At 46.2% G+C, this 19,129-nt stretch overlaps 1 protein-coding gene across 4 annotated transcripts in view; it reads left to right on the top strand.

Moving 5' to 3' along the window:
- The window catches only part of ATP13A1 (ATPase 13A1), a 28,949-nt gene extending 10,460 nt beyond the window's left edge, over positions 1-18,489 (top strand). For 3 of the 4 annotated variants that reach the window (XM_062511840.1, XM_062511839.1, XM_062511841.1), the window contains 9 exons: positions 1,274-1,473; positions 3,165-3,261; positions 5,005-5,168; positions 6,610-6,724; positions 8,589-8,785; positions 10,665-10,807; positions 14,870-14,981; positions 16,746-16,889; positions 18,086-18,489. In XM_062511840.1, the coding sequence (XP_062367824.1) occupies positions 1,274-1,473; positions 3,165-3,261; positions 5,005-5,168; positions 6,610-6,724; positions 8,589-8,785; positions 10,665-10,807; positions 14,870-14,981; positions 16,746-16,889; positions 18,086-18,196 (1,283 nt within the window). In that variant the 3' untranslated portion in view covers positions 18,197-18,489. Of the gene's footprint in view, positions 1-1,273; positions 1,474-3,164; positions 3,262-5,004; positions 5,169-6,609; positions 6,725-8,588; positions 8,786-10,664; positions 10,808-14,840; positions 14,982-16,745; positions 16,890-18,085 lie in introns of those variants that run through there. The other variant, XR_009934086.1, reaches the window with a different exon arrangement.
- The last annotated feature ends 640 nt before the right edge of the window (positions 18,490-19,129 follow it).

Raw genomic sequence — 19,129 nt, 5'->3', positions numbered from 1 at the left:
GGAATGGTGGGATCGATGGGATTGGGAATGGTGGGATCGATGGGATTGGGAATGGTGGGAATTACAGCGGGATTGGGAATGGTGGGATCGGTGGGATTGGGAATGGTGGGGTCAATGGGATTGGGAATGGTGGGATCGATGGGATTGGGAATGGGAGCTGCACTTCCTGCAGAAAGAGAAAATCCTGATCCTGCAGCCCCCGGAGCGCCCCGGTGCTGGGAATTTTGGGAATTATGGGATGAGGAATGGTGGGAATTACAGCGGGATTAATGGGATTTGGAATAATGGAATTGGGAATAATAGGTTTGGGAATGGGAATAACGGGATTGGGGATGGGTATAATGGGATTGGGAATGCTGGGATTGGGAATGGACGTAACGGGATTGGGAATAATGGGAATGGGAATGGGAATGTTGGGAATGTGGGGGTGGTTCTGGGATTCTGGCATTTGAGGGGTTTGGGGAGCTGGGAATGGAGATGGGGATCAGGGTTGGAATCGCCTCTGGAATTCCCTCTGGATTGGGAATGTTGGGAATCAATTGTCTCTGGAATCTCCCCTGAATCCCCCCCAGAATTCCCTCTGGATCCGTTCCCACAGGGCTGCCCTGGCAGTGGCTAATCCAGCATTCCAGAAATTCCCATGGAATTCCCAAATTCCCATTGAATTCCCAGATTCCAATGGAATTCCCATGGAATTCCCAGATTCCAATGGAATTCCTATTCCCAGGTTCCCATGGAATTCCCATTCCCAGATTGCCACAGAATTCCCATTCCCAGATTCCCATGGACTTCCCATTCCCAGATTTCCATGGAATTCCCAGATTCCCACGGAATTCCCATTCCCAGATTCCCACGGAATTCCCATTCCCGGATTCCCACGGAATTCCCATTCCCAGATTCCCACGGAATTCCCATTCCCGGATTCCCACGGAATTCCCATTCCCAGATTCCCACAGAATTCGCATTCCCGGATTCCCACGGAATTCCCATTCCCAGGTTCCCACGGAATTCCCATTCCCAGATTCCCACAGAATTCCCGTTCCCAGGTTCCCACAGAATTCCCATTCCCAGGTTCCCACAGAATTCCCATTCCCAGATTGCCACGGAATTCCCATTCCCGTATTCCCACGGAATTCCCGTTCCCAGGTTCCCACGGAATTCCCATTCCCAGGTTCCCACAGAATTCCCATTCCCGGATTCCCACAGAATTCCCATTCCCAGATTTCCGTGGAATTCCCAGATTCCCACGGAATTCCCATTCCCTCTCCCACAGGGCTGCCCTGGCAGTGGCGATCCCGGGACGGCTCCGTGGCTCTCCCGGCATTCCCGAATTCCCTGCGGGATCTCACGGATCCCTTCGAGCTCTGCCTGACGGGGGAGGGGCTGGAGCAGCTCCGGCTGCGGGATCGGGATCGGCTGCTCCGGCTCATCCCCCACATCCGGGTCTTCGCCAGGGTGGTGCCCAAGCAGAAGGTGAGGGGGGAGGAGGGGATGGCAATTCCCAAAATTTGGGGTCCTTGGGATGGGAATTCCCAAAATTTGGGGTCCTTGGGATGGGAATTCCCAAAATCTGGGGTCTTTGGGATGGGAAATCCCAAGATTTGGAGGGTTGGGAATGGGAATTTCTGGGATTTGGGGTCCTTGGGATGGGAATTCCCAAAATTTGGGGTCCTTGGGATGGGAATTCCCAAAATCTGGGGTCCTTGGGATGGGAATTCCCAAAATCTGGGGTCTTTGGGATGGCAATTCCCAAAATTTGGGGTCCTTGGGATGGGAATTCCCAAAATTTGGGGTCCTTGGGATGGGAATTCCCAAAATCTGGGGTCTTTGGGATGGGAAATCCCAAGATTTGGAGGGTTGGGAATGGGAATTTCCAAAATTTGGGGTCTTTGAGATGGGAATTCCCAAAATTTGGGGTCCTTGGGATGGGAATTCCCAAAATCTGGGGTCTTTGGGATGGGAAATCCCAAGATTTGGAGGATTGGGAATGGGAATTCCTGGGATTTGGGGTCCTTGGGATGGGAATTCCCAAAATTTGGGGTCGTTGGGATGGCAATTCCCAAAATTTGGGGTCCTTGGGATGGGAATTCCCAAAATCTGGGGTCTTTGGGATGGGAAATCCCAAGATTTGGAGGGTTGGGAATGGGAATTTCTGGGATTTGGGGTCCTTGGGATGGGAAATCCCTGGGATTTGGGGTCTTTGGGATGGAAATTCCTGGGATTTGGGGTCCTTGGGATGGGAATTCCCAAAATTTGGGGTCGTTGGGATGGCAATTCCCAAAATTTGGGGTCCTTGGGATGGGAATTCCCAAAATCTGGGGTCTTTGGGATGGGAAATCCCAAGATTTGGAGGGTTGGGAATGGGAATTTCTGGGATTTGGGGTCCTTGGGATGGGAAATCCCTGGGATTTGGGGTCTTTGGGATGGAAATTCCTGGGATTTGGGGTCCTTGGGATGGGAATTCCCAGGATTTGGTTCTTTGGGATGGGAATTCCTGGGATTTGGGGTCCTTGGGATGGGAATTCCTGGGATTTGGGGTCCTTGGGATGGGAATTTCCTTGATCTGAGGTCTTTGGGTTGGGAATTCCTGGGATTTGGAGGGTTGGGAATGGGAATTCCTGGGATTTGGGGTCCTTGGGATGGGAATTCCAGGGATTTGGGGTCTTTGGGATGGGAATTCCTGGGATTTGGGGTCCTTGGGATGGGAATTCCTGGGATTTGGAGGGTTGGGAATGGGAATTCCCAAGATTTGGGGGTTTGGGAATGGGAATTCCTGGGATTTAGAGGTTTGGGAATAGGAGTTCCCAGGATTTGGGGTTTTAGGAACGATGGGGATGACCCTAGAACGATCCCAAAGAATTTTGGAGTTCATTCCGGCTCTGAATTCCCAAAATTTGAGATTTGTTTTGTTGTTTTTTTTTTTTTTTGCGACGGCAATTCCCAACATTTACCATCTTCGGGAACAGAATCTGTCCCCTTAAAGAATCCCAAACCTTTTCCAACCCTAAACTCCTAAATTTTGAAACCGTCCCCATGAACTCACCCTTAACTCTGTATACCCCGTGGAATTCCTGGATTTTGGGAATTTTTTTTTAAATTTTTTTTATTTTATTTTATTTTATTTTATTTTATTTTATTTTATTTTTTTTGTCCTGGGGGATTAGGAATTTGTGATCACGGCACTGAAGAGTTTGGGTTACTGCACCCTCATGTGCGGGGACGGCACCAACGACGTGGGAGCTCTCAAACACGCCGACGTGGGTCAGGAAATTCCCAAAATTCCCAACAATTCCCGACAATTCCCAACAATTCTTGGGATTTGCCCCCAAATCCCAACATTCCCCAGCTTCCAGAGCCTCTGGTTTGGAGGCCAGCAGTGGAAATTAAGAGGAAATTCCAGCTTTTCCTGGGGATTTTCCTTTCTGGTTTTTTTCCTTTGTTTTTTTTTTTTCCCTGTTTTTCCCTTTGATTTCCTGTTTTATCCCTGATTTTTCCCTTCTTTTCTCCTGATTTTTCCTTATTTATCCCTGATTTTTCCCTTCTTTTCCTCCTGATTTTTCCTTATTTATCCCTGATTTTCCCTGATTTTTCCCTCTTTTCCACCCTCTTTTTTTTTTCCCCCCTAATTTTTCCTCTCCCTTTCTCCCCTGATATTTCCCTTCTTTTTTTCCTGATTTTCTCCATGATTTTCCCTGATTTTTCCCATTTTATTCCTGCTTTTCCCCCTCCTTTTCCCCCGATTTTTCCCATTTTATTCCTTGTATTTCCCTAATTTTTCTCTCTCTTTACCCCCTCTTTTCCCCACATTTTTTCCTTCTTTTCCCCTTTTTCCCCCCCAATTTTTCCTTTTTTTTCCCTGATTTTTCTCCCCGATTTCCCCCAATTTTCTCCCTGACTCTCTCAATTTTATCCCTGATTTTCCCCCTTTTCTCCCCAATTTTCTCCCTGATTTTCCCCCATTTTCTCTCTGCTTTCTCCCCAATTTTCTCCCCAATTTCCCCCTGATTTCTCCCCATTTTTCCCCCTTTCCTCCCCCATTTTCTCCCCATTTTCCCCCAATTTTCTCCCCATTTTTCCCTAATTTCTCCCCCTTTTCCCCCATTTTCTCCCCCATTTCCCCCCAATTTTCTCCCCATTTTCTCCCCCATTTTCTCCCCCATTTTCTCCCTGATTTCTCCCCATTTCTCCCAATTTCCCCCAAATTTCCCCCAATTTCCTCCCCATTTTCTCCCTGATTTCTCCCCATTTCCCCCCAATTTCCTCCCCCATTCTCCCCCATTTCCTCCCCCCACTCTCCCCCAATCCCCCCCAATTCCCCCCCAGTTTCCCCCCAATTTCCCCCAATTTCCTCCCCCATTCTCCCCCAATTTCCCCCAATTCCCCCAATTTCCTCCCCCAATTCCCCCCCAATTTCCCCCAATTTTCCCCAATTTCCTCCCACATTCTCCCCCATTTCCTCCCCCAATTTCCCCCCAATTCCCCCCCCCATTTCCTCCCCCCATTCTCCCCCAATTTCCCCCAATTCTCCCCCAATCCCCCCAATTTCCCCCCAATTTCCCCCCAATTTCCTCCCCCATTCTCCCCCATTCTCCCCCAATTTCCTCCCACATTCTCCCCCATTTCCTCCCCCAATTTCCCCCCAATTCCCCCCCCCATTTCCTCCCCCCATTCTCCCCCAATTTCCCCCAATTCCCCCCCAATTCCCCCCCAATCCCCCCAATTTCCCCCCAATTTCCCCCCAATTTCCTCCCCCATTCTCCCCCATTTCCTCCCCCAATTCCCCCCCAATCCCCCCCCAATCCCCCCCAATTCCCCCCCAATTTCCCCCAATTTCCCCCAATTTCCTCCCCCATTCTCCCCCAATTTCCCCCAATTCCCCCCCAATTTTCCCCAATTTCCTCCCCCATTCTCCCCCAATTCCCTCCCAATTTCCCCCCAATTTCCCCCCATTTCCTCCCCCCACTCCCCCCCAATTCCCCCCCAATTTTCTCCCCTCTTTCCCAGGTGTGGCCCTGCTGGCCAACGCCCCGGAGCGCGTCCCCGAGCGGAAGCGTCGGCCCCGGGACGACTCCAGGCTGGGAATTCCAGCCGGGAATGTCAAACCCTCATCCCGAGGAGCCAAGCACCGGGTCCTGGCCCAGAGGGAGGAGCAGCTGGCTGCACACAGGGTGACAATTCCTGGGGGTTTTTTTGGGGTTTTTTGTTTTTAGGGAATGGGAGGGAGTCAGGAGTTGGGAATGATGGTTGAGGTGGGGATGGATGTGATCTAAACTCTCCTGAAATTCCAGGTGGATGGAGTGGGGAAAGGGGAGAAGGGAGGGAATTTCAGTGGGGAAAAAAAAAAAAAAAAAAAAAAAAAGAGGGAATTTCAGTGGGGAAAGGGGAGAAAAGAGGGAATTTCAGTGGGGAAAAAAAGAGAGGGAATTTCAGTGGGGAAAGGGGAGAAAAGAGGGAATTTCAGTGGGGAAAGAGGGACTTTCAGTGGGAAAAGAGGAAATTTCAGTGGGAAAAGGGGAGAAAAGAGGGAATTTCAGTGGGGAAAAAGAGGGAATTTCAGTGGGAAAAGAGAGGGAATTTCAGTGGGGAAAAGAAATGAAATTCCAGTGGGAAAAAAGGGGAAAATTTTGGTGGGAGAAGAGATGGCATGGAATAAATCCTGGAATTCTGGAGGTGGGAAGGGACGTAAAACACGGAATAAATCCTGGAATTCTGGAGGTGGGAAGGGACGTAAAACACGGAATAAATCCTGGAATTCTGGAGGTGGGAAGGGATGAAAAACACGGAATAAATCCTGGAATTCTGGAGGTGGGAAGGGACGTAAAACACGGAATAAATCCTGGAATTCTGGAGGTGGGAAAGGACGTAAAACACGGGATAAATCCTGGAATTCTGGAGGTGGGAAGGGACGTAAAACACGGGATAAATCCTGGAATTCTGGAGGTGGGAAGGGACGAAAAACACGGGATAAATCCTGGAATTCTGGAGGTGGGAAGGGACGAAAAACACGGGGATAAATCCTGGAATTCTGGAGGTGGGAAGGGACGTAAAACACGGGGATAAATCCTGGAATTCTGGAGGTGGGAAGGGACGTAAAACACGGGGATAAATCCTGGAATTCTGGAGGTGGGAAGGGACGTAAAACACGGGGATAAATCCTGGAATTCTGGAGGTGGGAAGGGACGAAAAACACGGGATAAATCCTGGAATTCTGGAGGTGGGAAGGGACGTAAAACACGGGATAAATCCTGGAATTCTGGAGGTGGGAAGGGACGAAAAACACGGGGATAAATCCTGGAATTCTGGAGGTGGGAAGGGACGAAAAACACGGGGATAAATCCTGGAATTCTGGAGGTGGGAAGGGACGAAAAACACGGGGATAAATCCTGGAATTCTGGAGGTGGGAAGGGACGAAAAACACGGGATAAATCCTGGAATTCTGGAGGTGGGAAGGCACCTCCAACCCCTTCACCCCAGACCCCCAACTCGCTCTTTCCCCGCTGGATTTTGGGTGGATTCGGAGCGCGTTTTCCGGCCGTTCCCGCTGATTTGTTTGTTTTTTTTGGTTGTTTTTTTTTTTTTTTTTTTTTTTGGGAATTCCCAATCCCACAGGAGCGGCTGAGCCAGGTACTGAGGGACCTGGAAGAGGAAAAGGTACCGGTGGTGAAACTTGGGGACGCCAGCATCGCCGCCCCCTTCACCTCCAAGCTCTCCTCCATCCAGTGCAGTGAGTGCCCAGCCTGGAAAAATCAGGAAAAAAAAAAAAAAACAAAACAAAAAAACCCAAAACCTCGGGAATGGGGCAGGAATGGGATGAAACCCCAAATCTGAACAGTCCTGAGCCCATTCCAGCTCGGAATTCCCAAAATTCAGAGCTCTTGAGCTCCGGGTTTGAGGCTCAGAATGATCCTTGGTTTTATCCTAAATAATTCCGAGCCCATTCCAGCTTGGAATTCCCAAAATTTGGAGATTCTGGGATCTACATTTGAGGCTCGGGATATTCCACGTTGTTCTGAATAGCCCTGAGCCCATTGCAGCTTGGAATTCCTAAAGTTTGGAGCATTTGGCCTCTGGATTGGAAGCTCAAAATAGCCTTGGTTTTATCCTAAACAATCCTGAATCCATTCCAGCCCTAAATCCATGAAGACCCCACTCAAAATTCCCTTTTCCCATCATTTTTTCCCATCGTGAAGGCCTCGGACAGTTCCTGTCCTTTTTCCCATTTTCCTGCCTTTTCCCCCCCTTTTTTTCCTTAGAAAGGCCTCACCCAATTCCTGCCCTTTTTCCCATTTTCCTGCCTTTTTCCCACTTTTTTCCCCTCATGAGGGCCTCACCCATTTCCCACTTTTTTCCCTTTTTCCCCTCATGAAGGCCTCAGACAATTCCTGCCCTTTTTTCCCATTTTCCTGCCTTTTTTCCTTCCTTTTCCCGCCTTTTTTCCTTCCTTTTCACGCCTTTTTTCCCTCATGAAGGCCTCAGCAAATTCCAGATAATTTTCCTTCCTTTTCCCCACCTTCTTCCTGCATTTTTCCCTCGTGAGGGCCTCACCCAATTCCCACTTCTTTCCCTTTTTCCCCTCACGAGGGCCTCACCCATTTCCCAACTTTTCTCCCTTTTTCCCCTCATGAAGGCCTCACCCAATTCCTGCCCTTTTCCCATTTCCCACTTTTTCCCATTTTTCCCCTCATAAAGGCCTCGCCCATTTCCCACTTTTTCCCCTTTTACTCCTCATGAAGGCCTCACCCAATTCCTGCCCTTTTCCCATTTCCCACTTTTTCCCCTTTTTCCCCTCATGAAGGCCTCACCCATTTCCCACTTTTTCCCCTTTTACTCCTCATGAAGGCCTCACCCAATTCCTGCCCTTTTCCCAATTCCTACCTTTTTCCCTTTTTCCCCTCATGAAGGCCTCACCCATTTCCCAACTTTTCTCCCTTTTTCCCCTCATGAAGGCCTCACCCAATTCCTGCCCTTTTCCCATTTCCCACTTTTTCCCCTTTTTCCCCTCATGAAGGCCTCACCCATTTCCCACTTTTTCCCCTTTTACTCCTCATGAAGGCCTCACCCAATTCCTGCCCTTTTCCCAATTCCTACCTTTTTCCCTTTTTCCCCTCATGAAGGCCTCACCCAATTCCTGCCCTTTTCCCATTTCCCACTTTTTCTCCTTTTTCCCCTCATGAGGGCCTCACCCATTTCCCACTTTTTCCCCTTTTTCCCCTCATGAGGGCCTCACCCAATTCCTGCCCTTTTCCCATTTCCCACTTCTTCCCCTTTTTCCCCTCATGAGGGCCTCACCCAATTCCCACCTTTTCCCCTTTTTCCCCTCATGAGGGCCTCTCCCATTTCCCACTTTTTTCCCTTTTTCCCCTCATGAAGGCCTCTCCCATTTCCCACTTTTTTCCCTTTTTCCCCTCACGAGGGCCTCACCCAATTCCCCCCTTTCCCCCCATTTTCCCACACTTTTTCCCCTCATGGCCGCCCCACACTCCCCTCACCCTTTACCCCCTTTCCCCACCGACTTTTCCCTAATCCCTAATTCCCAAAATTCCCTTTTTTTTATTTATTTTTTTTTTTTTCTTTTCCCCTCCCCTCAGTCTGCCACGTCATCAAGCAAGGTCGCTGCACTCTGGTCACCACTCTGCAAATGTTCAAAATCCTGGCTCTGAACGCTCTGGTTCTGGCTTACAGCCAGAGCGTGCTCTTCCTGCAGGGCGTCAAGTTCAGCGACCTCCAGGCCACGCTCCAGGGGCTGCTCCTGGCTGGATGCTTCCTCTTCATCTCCAGGTCCAAGGTGGGAGCTGGGAATTCTGTGGGATTCATCCCAAAATTTGGGAAAAATCGGGTTTTTTTTCCCCAAAAAAAATCCGGTTTCGGTGTCACAAAATGGCGGTTTCTGAATGTGGGGATTTTGTGTTTTCCCGGATTTGGGATGATCCCGAAGTTTCCTCTTCATCTCCAGGTCTAATTTGGGAGCTGGGAATTCTGTGGGATTCATCCCAAATTTGGTGAAAATTGGGGTTTTTTTCCCCAAAAAAAATCCGGTTTCGGTGTCACAAAATGGCGGTTTCTGAATGTGGGGATTTTGTGTTTTCCTGGATTTGGGATGATCCCAAAGTTTCTTCTTCATCTCCAGGTCTAATTTGGGAGCTGGGAATTCTGTGGGATTCATCCCAAAATTTGGGAAAAATCGGGGTTTTTTCCCCCAAAAAAAAATCCGGTTTCGGGCTCACAAAATGGCGGTTTCTGAATGTGGGGATTTTGTGTTTTCCTGGATTTGGGATGATCCCGAAGTTTCCTCTTCATCTCCAGGTCTAATTTGGGAGCTGGGAATTCTGTGGGATTCATCCCAAAATTTGGGAAAAATCGGGTTTTTTTTCCCCCAAAAAAAATCCGGTTTCGGTGTCACAAAATGGCGGTTTCTGAATGTGGGGATTTTGTGTTTTCCTGGATTTGGGATGATCCCAGAGTTTCCTCTTCATCTCTAGGTCCAAGGTGGGAGCTGGGAATTCTGTGGGATTCATCCCAAATTTGGTGAAAATTGGGTTTTTTTTCCCCAAAAAAAATCCGGTTTCGGTGTCACAAAATGGCGGTTTCTGAATGTGGGGATTTTGTGTTTTCCTGGATTTGGGATGATCCCAGAGTTTCCTCTTCATCTCCAGGTCTAATTTGGGAGCTGGGAATTCTGTGGGATTCATCCCAAATTTGGTGAAAATTGGGGTTTTTTTCCCCAAAAAAAATCCGGTTTCGGTGTCACAAAATGGCGGTTTCTGAATGTGGGGATTTTGTGTTTTCCTGGATTTGGGATGATCCCAAAGTTTCTTCTTCATCTCCAGGTCTAATTTGGGAGCTGGGAATTCTGTGGGATTCATCCCAAATTTGGTGAAAATTGGGTTTTTTTCGCCCAAAAAAATCCGGTTTCGGGGTCACAAAATGGCGGTTTCTGAATGTGGGGATTTTGTGTTTTCCTGGATTTGGGATGATCCCAAAGTTTCCTCTTCATCTCCAGGTCTAATTTGGGAGCTGGGAATTCTGTGGGATTCATCCCAAATTTGGTGAAAATTTGGGTTTTTTTCCCCAAAAAAATTGCATTTATGGTCACAAAATGGCTGTTTCTGAATGTGGGAATTTTGTGTTTTCCTGGATTTGGGATGATCCCAAATCTCCAGATCCAAGATAGGAGCCAGAAATTCTCTGGGATTCATCCCAGGCATGGCAAAATTATGGAAAAAGGGATTTTTTTATTTTTTCCCTGTAAAAAAAAAAAAATTCCCATTTATTATAAAAACCTCTCGATTTCTAAAGTTGGAGTGGCAGGAATGTTGAATTTGGTATTTTCCTCCCCTCAAAAAAAAAAAAAAAAAAAAAAAAAAAAATCTCAATTTTTAGGATGAACAACAAGAAAAACCTAAAAAAAAAATAAAAAATAAAATAATAAATCAGCCAAAAATCAAAACCCTTCAATTTAAACCTTTAATTTTAGCATAACTTTGGGGGGAAAAAAAAACAAAACAAAACAAAACAAAATCCCAATTTCCCTGGGAATAAAACACCCCCAAGATTTAAACCCTGGAGATTTTGGATTCCATCCAACATTCCTTGGTTTTTATTCCTTCCCAAAAAAAAAATTTTTTTTTTTTTTTTGTTTGTCTGTTTTTTATTTCTTTTCCCAGCCTTTGAAGACTCTTTCCAAGGAGAGGCCTCTTCCCAATATTTTTAATCTCTACACGGTGCTGACGGTGCTGCTGCAATTCCTGGTGCATTTCCTGAGTTTGGTGTTCCTGTACCAGGAAGCTCAAGCCCGGAGCGAGCCCAGGTGAGGATCTGATCCCAAAAATAAAAAAAATTCCAGCATTGAGGTTTTAATCCCCAAAAAATTCCAAGTTTTAAAATTTAATCCCAAAAAATTCCAGGGTTTTCCTCAATTTTCCCAATTCCTGAGCTTGGTTTTCCTGTTTTAGGAAAGGCAGGAATGGAGCCCAGGTGAGGCTCTGATCCCCAAAAAAATTCCCAAAAAAAAATTCCCAAAGAATTCCAGCATTGAGGTTTTAATCCCTAAAAAAATCCAGGTTTTAAAATTTAATCCCAAAAAATTCCAGGATTTATTTTAATTTTCCCAATTCCTGAGCTTGGTTTTCCTGTTTTGGGAAAGGCAGGAATGGAGCCCAGGTGAGGCTCTGATCCCCAAAAAAATTCCCAAAAAAAAATTCCCAAAGAATTCCAGCATTGAGGTTTTAATCCCTAAAAAAATCCAGGTTTTAAAATTTAATCCCAAAAAATTCCAGGATTTATTTTAATTTTCCCAATTCCTGAGCTTGGTTTTCCTGTTTTGGGAAAGGCAGGAATGGAGCCCAGGTGAGGCTCTGATCCCAAAAAAAATTCCCAAAAAAAAATTCCCAAAGAATTCCAGCACTGAGGTTTTAATCCCTAAAAAAATCCAGGTTTTAAAATTTAATCCCAAAAAATTCCAGGATTTATTTTAATTTTCCCAATTCCTGAGCTTGGTTTTCCTGTGTTGGGATGGAGCGAGCCCAGGTGAGGCTCTGATCCCAAAAATAAAAATAATTCCAGGATTGAGGTTTTCATCCCTAAAAAAATCCAGGTTTTAAAATTTAATCCCAAAAAATTCCAGGATTTGTTTCAATTTTCCCAATTCCTGAGCTTGGTTTTCCTGTGTTGGGATGGAGCGAGCCCAGGTGAGGATCTGATCCCAAAAATAAAAATAATTCCAGGATTGAGGTTTTAATCCCCAAAAAATTCCAAGTTTTAAAATTTAATCCCAAAAAATTCCAGGGTTTTCCTCAATTTTCCCCAATTCCTGAGCTTGGTTTTCCTGTTTTAGGAAAGGCAGGAATGGAGCCCAGGTGAAGCTCTGATCCCAAAAAAAAATTCCCAAAAAAAAATTCCAGAATTGAGGTTTTAATCCCTAAAAAAATCCAGGTTTTAAAATTTAATCCCAAAAAATTCCAGGATTTATTTTAATTTTCCCAATTCCTGAGCTTGGTTTTCCTGTTTTAGGAAAGGCAGGAATGGAGCCCAGGTGAGGCTCTGATCCCAAAAAAAAATTCCAGGATTGAGGTTTTAATCCCCAAAAAAATTCCAGGTTTTAAAATGTAATCCTAAAAAAATCCAGGTTTTAAAATTTAATCCCAAAAAATTCCAGGATTTATTTCAATTTTCCCAATTCCTGAGCTTGGTTTTCCTGTTTTGGGAAAGGCAGGAATGGAGCCCAGGTGAGGCTCTGATCCCAAAAAAAATTCCCAAAAAAAATTCCCAAAGAATTCCAGGATTGAGGTTTTCATCCCTAAAAAAATCCAGGTTTTAAAATTTAATCCCAAAAAATTCCAGGATTTATTTTAATTTTCCCAATTCCTGAGCTTGGTTTTCCTGTTTTAGGAAAGGCAGGAATGGAGCCCAGGTGAAGCTCTGATCCCAAAAAAAAATTCCCAAAAAAAAATTCCAGAATTGAGGTTTTAATCCCTAAAAAAAATTCCAAAATTCCCAATTTTCTGCTCCGAAAGCCCAATTTTAACCCATTAAAAATGGGATTTTTTTGGGAATTTTTTGGGAATTGATCCCGGATTTTTTCCCAGGATTTATCCCAGGATTTATCCCAGGACAGGGAGCAGGAATTTGTGGATCTGAGCCAGGAATTCCCGTGCATAAAACCCCCAAAATTCCCAATTTTCTGCTCCGAAACCCCAATTTTAACCCATTAAAAATGGGATTTTTTTGGGAATTTTTTGGGAATTGATCCCGGATTTTTTCCCAGGATTTATCCCAGGATTTATCCCAGGATTTATCCCAGGACAGGGAGCAGGAATTTGTGGATCTGAGCCAGGAATTCCCGTGCATAAAACCCCCAAAATTCCCAATTTTCTGCTCCGAAACCCCAATTTTAACCCATTAAAAATGGGATTTTTTTGGGAATTTTTTGGGAATTGATCCCGGATTTTTTCCCAGGATTTATCCCAGGATTTATCCCAGGACAGGGAGCAGGAATTTGTGGATCTGAGCCAGGAATTCCCGTGCATAAAACCCCCAAAATTCCCAATTTTCTGCTCCGAAACCCCAATTTTAACCCATTAAAAATGGGATTTTTTTGGGAATTTTTTGGGAATTGACCCCGGATTTTATCCCAGGATTTATCCCAGGATTTATCCCAGGATTTATCCCAGGACAGGGAGCAGGAATTTGTGGATCTGAGCCAGGAATTCCCGTGCATAAAACCCCCAAAATTCCCAATTTTCTGCTCCAAAACCCCAATTTTAACCCATTAAAAATGGGATTTTTTTGGGAATTTTTTGGGAATTGACCCCGGATTTTATCCCAGGATTTATCCCAGGATTTATCCCAGGACAGGGAGCAGGAATTTGTGGATCTGAGCCAGGAATTCCCGTGCATAAAACCCCCAAAATTCCCAATTTTCTGCTCCGAAACCCCAATTTTAACCCATTAAAAATGGGATTTTTTTGGGAATTTTTTGGGAATTGATCCCGGATTTTTTCCCAGGATTTATCCCTGGATTTATCCCAGGACAGGGAGCAGGAATTTGTGGATCTGAGCCAGGAATTCCCGTGCATAAAACCCCCAAAATTCCCAATTTTCTGCTCCGAAACCCCAATTTTAACCCATTAAAAATGGGATTTTTTTGGGAATTTTTTGGGAATTGATCCCGGATTTTATCCCAGGATTTATCCCAGGATTTATCCCAGGACAGGGAGCAGGAATTTGTGGATCTGAGCCAGGAATTCCCGTGCATAAAACCCCCAAAATTCCCAATTTTCTGCTCCGAAACCCCAATTTTAACCCATTAAAAATGGGATTTTTTTGGGAATTTTTTGGGAATTGACCCCGGATTTTATCCCAGGATTTATCCCAGGATTTATCCCAGGATTTATCCCAGGATTTATCCCAGGACAGGGAGCAGGAATTTGTGGATCTGAGCCAGGAATTCCCGTGGATAAAACCCCCAAAATTCCCAATTTTCTGCTCCGGAACCCCAATTTTACCCCATTAAAAATGGGATTTTTTTGGGAATTTTTTGGGAATTGACCCCGGATTTTTTCCCAGGATTTATCCCAGGATTTATCCCAGGACAGGGAGCAGGAATTTGTGGATCTGAGCCAGGAATTCCCGTGCATAAAACCCCCAAAATTCCCAATTTTCTGCTCCGAAACCCCAATTTTAACCCATTAAAAATGGGATTTTTTTGGGAATTTTTTGGGAATTGACCCCGGATTTTATCCCAGGATTTATCCCAGGATTTATCCCTGGATTTATCCCTGGATTTATCCCAGGACAGGGAGCAGGAATTTGTGGATCTGAGCCAGGAATTCCCGTGCATAAAACCCCCAAAATTCCCAATTTTCTGCTCCGAAACCCCAATTTTAACCCATTAAAAATGGGATTTTTTTGGGAATTTTTTGGGAATTGATCCCGGATTTTATCCCAGGATTTATCCCAGGATTTATCCCAGGATTTATCCCAGGACAGGGAGCAGGAATTTGTGGATCTGAGCCAGGAATTCCCGTGCATAAAACCCCCAAAATTCCCAATTTTCTGCTCCGGAACCCCAATTTTAACCCATTAAAAATGGGATTTTTTTGGGAATTTTTTGGGAATTGATCCCGGATTTTATCCCAGGATTTATCCCAGGATTTATCCCAGGATTTATCCCAGGATTTATCCCAGGACAGGGAGCAGGAATTTGTGGATCTGAGCCAGGAATTCCCGTGCATAAAACCCCCAAAATTCCCAATTTTCTGCTCCGAAACCCCAATTTTAACCCATTAAAAATGGGATTTTTTTGGGAATTTTTTGGGAATTGACCCCGGATTTTATCCCAGGATTTATCCCAGGATTTTTCCATGGCCAGGGAGCAGGAATTTGTGGATCTGAGCCAGGAATTTGAGCCCTCCCTGGTGAACAGCACCGTGTACCTGCTGGCCATGGCCATGCAGACAGCGACCTTCGCCATCAACTACAAGGTGGGAATTTGGGAATATTCCCAATTTTCCTGCATTTTTTTCCAGGTTTTTCTTCCTCGCTTTTCCCAGTTTTTCCTGCCTTTTTTTTTTTTCACCTGTTTCCATTCTTGGGGGTTTTTTTCCCATTTTTTTTTTACTTCTTTCTCTCCCATCTTTTCCCAGTTTTTCCCAATTTTTCCTTCCCAGTTTTTTCCCAATTTTTCCTTCCCACTTTTTCCTCAATTTTTCCTTCCCACTTTTTTCCCAATTTTTCCTTCCCAGTTTTTCCCAATTTTTCCTTCCCAGTTTTCCCAATTTTTCCTTCCCAGTTTTTTCCCACTTTTTCCTTCCCAGTTTTTTCCCAATTCTTCCCTCCCAGTTTTTCCCACTTTTTCATTCCCAGTTTCTCAATTTTCCTCAATTTTTCCTTCCCAGTTTTCCCAAATTTTTCCTTCCCAGTTTTCCCAATTTTTCCTTCCCAGTTTTTTCCCACTTTTTCCTTCCCAGTTTTGCCCAATTTTTCCTTCCCAGTTTTGCCCAATTTTTCCTTCCTGGTTTCTCAATTTTCCTCAATTTTTCCTTCCCAGTTTTCCCAAATTTTTCCTTCCCAGTTTTCCCAATTTTTCCTTCCCACTTTTTTCCCCACTTTTTCCTTCCCAGTTTTTTCCCAATTCTTCCTTCCCAGTTTTTCCTTCCTTTTTTTCCCCAGATTCCTTCTCATTTTTTTTTCCCAATTTTTTCCTGGTTTCTCTCCCATCTTTTCCCACTTTTCCCAATTTTTCATTCTCATTTTTTCCCAGTTTTCCCAGTTTTTCCTTCCTTTTTTTTCCCGTTTCCATTCTCATTTTTTTCCCATTTTTTTCCTGTTTTTTCTCTCATTTTTTCCCAATTTTTTCCCAATTTTTTCCTGGTTTCTCTCCCATCTTTTCCCAGTTTTTCCCACTTTTTCCTTTCTGTTTTTCCCAATTTCTCCTCCCAACTTTTCCCACTTTTTCTCCTCACTTTTCCCAGTTTCTCCAGTTTCTCTCCCCACTTTTCCCACTGATCTCCCAGTTTATCCCAGTGCCCTCCTAGTACAAACCAGTTTATCCCAGTCCCTCCCACTGCCCCTAAACTCCCTCCCAGTACAAACCAGTGCCCTCCCACTGCCCCCAAACTCCCTCCCAGTACAAACCAGTGCCCTCCCAGTACAAACCAGTGCCCTCCCACTGCCCCCAAACTCCCTCCCAGTACAAACAAGTGCCCTCCCAGTCCCTCCCAGTACAAACCAGTGCCCTCCCAGTGCCAGCAAACCCCGTTCTGCTGCTCTGAAAGCATTCAGAATCGGCTCCCAGTGCCCCCAGCTTCCCTCCCAGTGTCCTCCCAGTACAAACCAGTTTATCCCAGTCCCTCCTAGTGATCTCCCAGTTTATCCCAGTGCCCTCCCAGTGCATCCCGGTGCCCTCAAACTCCATTTTACTGCTCTGAAACCACTTGGTATCAGCTCCCAGTCCCTCCCAGTGCCCCCAGACTCCCTCCCAGTCCCTCCCAGTACAAACCAGTGCCCTCCCGGTGCCCCCAGACTTCCTCCCAGTACAAACCAGTGCCCTCCCACTGCCCTCAAACTCCGTTTTACTGCTCCGAAACTGCTCGGTATCGGCTCCCAGTGCCCCCAGACTCCCTCCCAGTACAAACCAGTACAAACCAGTGCCTCCAAACTCCCTCCCAGTGCCCTCAAACTCCCTCCCAGTACAAACCAGTGCCCTCCCAGTCCCTCCCAGTCCAAACCAGTGCCCCTTCTGGCAGGGCCAGCCGTTCATGGAGAGCCTGGGGCAGAACCGGGCGCTGCTCTGGGCCCTGCTGCTCTCGGCCTCGGCCGTGCTGGGGCTGCTCAGCGGAGCCTGCCCCGAGCTCAACCTCGGCTTCGGCCTCGTCGAGATCCCTGCCGAGGTGAGATTCCCAAAATTCCCAAAGTTTCAGGGGGGGTGAAATTCCCAAAATTCCCAAAGTTTTTGGGGGGAGGGGTTTCCGCCGGGGAAACGGCTGCGGGGTGGGAATTGTTACAGGGAGAGGGGCTCGGGTGGGACAAGAGGGAGGTCTGGGATTGCCGTGGAACATTCTGGAATTCCCATGGAACATTCTGGAATTGCCATGGAACATTCTGGAATTGCCATGGAACAGTCTGGAATTCCCACTGAACAGTCTGGAATTCCAACATAACCGTCTGGAATTGCCATGGAACATTCTGGAATTCCCACTGAACAGTCTGGAATTCCCACTGAACAGTCTGGAATTGCCACGGAACATTCTGGAATTGCCATGGATTTGGGGGTGGGGATTTGGGAGCCCCATTCCCGTGGAACATTCTAGAATTCCCACGGAATAGTCTGGAATTCCTGTAGAACATCATGGAATTCCCATGGAACACTCTGGAATTCCCATGGATTTGGGGATTTGGGAGCCCCATTTTCATGGAATATTCTGGAATTCCTGTAGAACAGTCTGGAATTCCCATGGATTTGGGGATTTGGGAGCCCCATTCCCATGGAATATTCTGGAATTTCCATGGAACAGTCTGGAATTCCCATGGATTTGGGGGTGGGGATTTGAGAGCCCCATTCCCATGGAACAGTCTGGAATTCCTGTGGAACATTCTGGAATTCCCATGGAACAGTCTGGAATTCCTGTAGAACATTCTGGAATTCCCATGGATTTGGGGTGGAGATTTGAGAGCCCCATTCCCATGGAATATTCTGGAATTCCCGTGGAACATTCTGGAATTCCTGTAGAACATTCTGGAATTTCCATGGATTTGGGAGCCACATTCCCGTGGAACATTCTGGAATTCCCGTGGAACATTCTGGAATTCCCATGGAATAGTCTGGAATTCCTGTAGAACATTCTGGAATTTCCATGGATTTGGGAGCCCCATTCCCATGGAACATTCTGGAATTCCCAAGAATTTTAGGCTGAATTCCCAGGGATTTTTGGGAGCCCTAATTCCCTTTTTTTCCCATTTCTGGCTGCTGCTCCTGGCCCTGTTCACGACCGATTTTGGGGATAGGATTTTGGGGGTGAATTCCCGGGGATTTGGGGATTTGGGAGCCTCCTTCCCACGGAACCTTCCGGAATTTTCTCTTCCCCAGTTCCGCCTGCTGATCCTGGCCGTGCTCGTGGCCGATTTCCTTCTGGCCTTTTCCGTGGATCGGATCCTGCAGCTCCTGCTGGGCAGCTCCCGCCTCCGAGTGCCTTCCTGAGGGGGCCATTCCCAAAAAATTCCCAAAAAAAAAAAAATAACCCCACCCCACCCCCTCAAAAAATCATGGAATTCCCGGCCCCCTTCGGCAAAGGAGGATCCCGAATTTTTCACCTTTCCCAGGAACTTTCCGGCAGCTTCCGAGGTGGGAATTAAACCCTCTGGAATTTCTTGGAATTTCCCAAATTTCCCAGGATGTTCTCGTTCTCCAGGGATGTTTTTTTTTTCTTTTTTTTTTTGGGGAATGTGGCAATGGAAAAAAGAAAAAATCCTGATCAAGGTGGTTTTTCTTTATTTTTTTAGGATGTGTTTGGAATTTTTTTTGGTGGGGAATAAAAAGATTTTTGGATTGGGAGGGGTTGTGGATGCCCAAATTCCCAAAAACCGGGGATTGAACGCAAAAAAATTTGGAGTAAAGAAAAAAAAAAGGGAATTAAACACAAAACAATTGGGGATTAAACAAAAAAACCCGGGAATTAAACCCGAAAGGAAATTTAAAAGGTTGGGGGGAGGGGGGAATTAAACACAAGAACTAAACCCAAAATCGGGCTTTAAAACAAAATGCGGGAATTCAACCCAGAAATGCAGGAATTAAACCCAAAAATTGGGAATTAAACCGAGGAAACGGGAGTGTCCGGCGGGACCAAGACACCGCCCTTGCTCCGCCGCTATTGGCTGAGAGCGGTGAGGGACAGCTCTGCCGGCCAATAAGAAGCGCCAACTCCACAAGGGCAAAAGCGCGGGAACTAAGGGCGCGCTTACTGTGATTGGCTCAGGGGTGTGAGTGACATCTCTGCTGGCCGATGAGAAGCGCCAGCTCCGCAAGGGCAAAAGTGCGGGAACTAAGGGCGCGCTTACTGTGATTGGCTCAGGGGTGTGAGTGACATCTCTGCTGGCCAATGAGAAGCGCCAGCTCCGCAAGGGCAAAAGCGCG

The sequence above is a fragment of the Cinclus cinclus genome, chromosome 32 (assembly GCF_963662255.1).
Source record: "Cinclus cinclus chromosome 32, bCinCin1.1, whole genome shotgun sequence".
Lineage (NCBI taxonomy): Eukaryota > Metazoa > Chordata > Aves > Passeriformes > Cinclidae > Cinclus > Cinclus cinclus.
The sequence above is the reverse complement of the archived record's forward strand: the minus strand, read 5'-3'. Positions and strand labels throughout refer to the sequence as shown.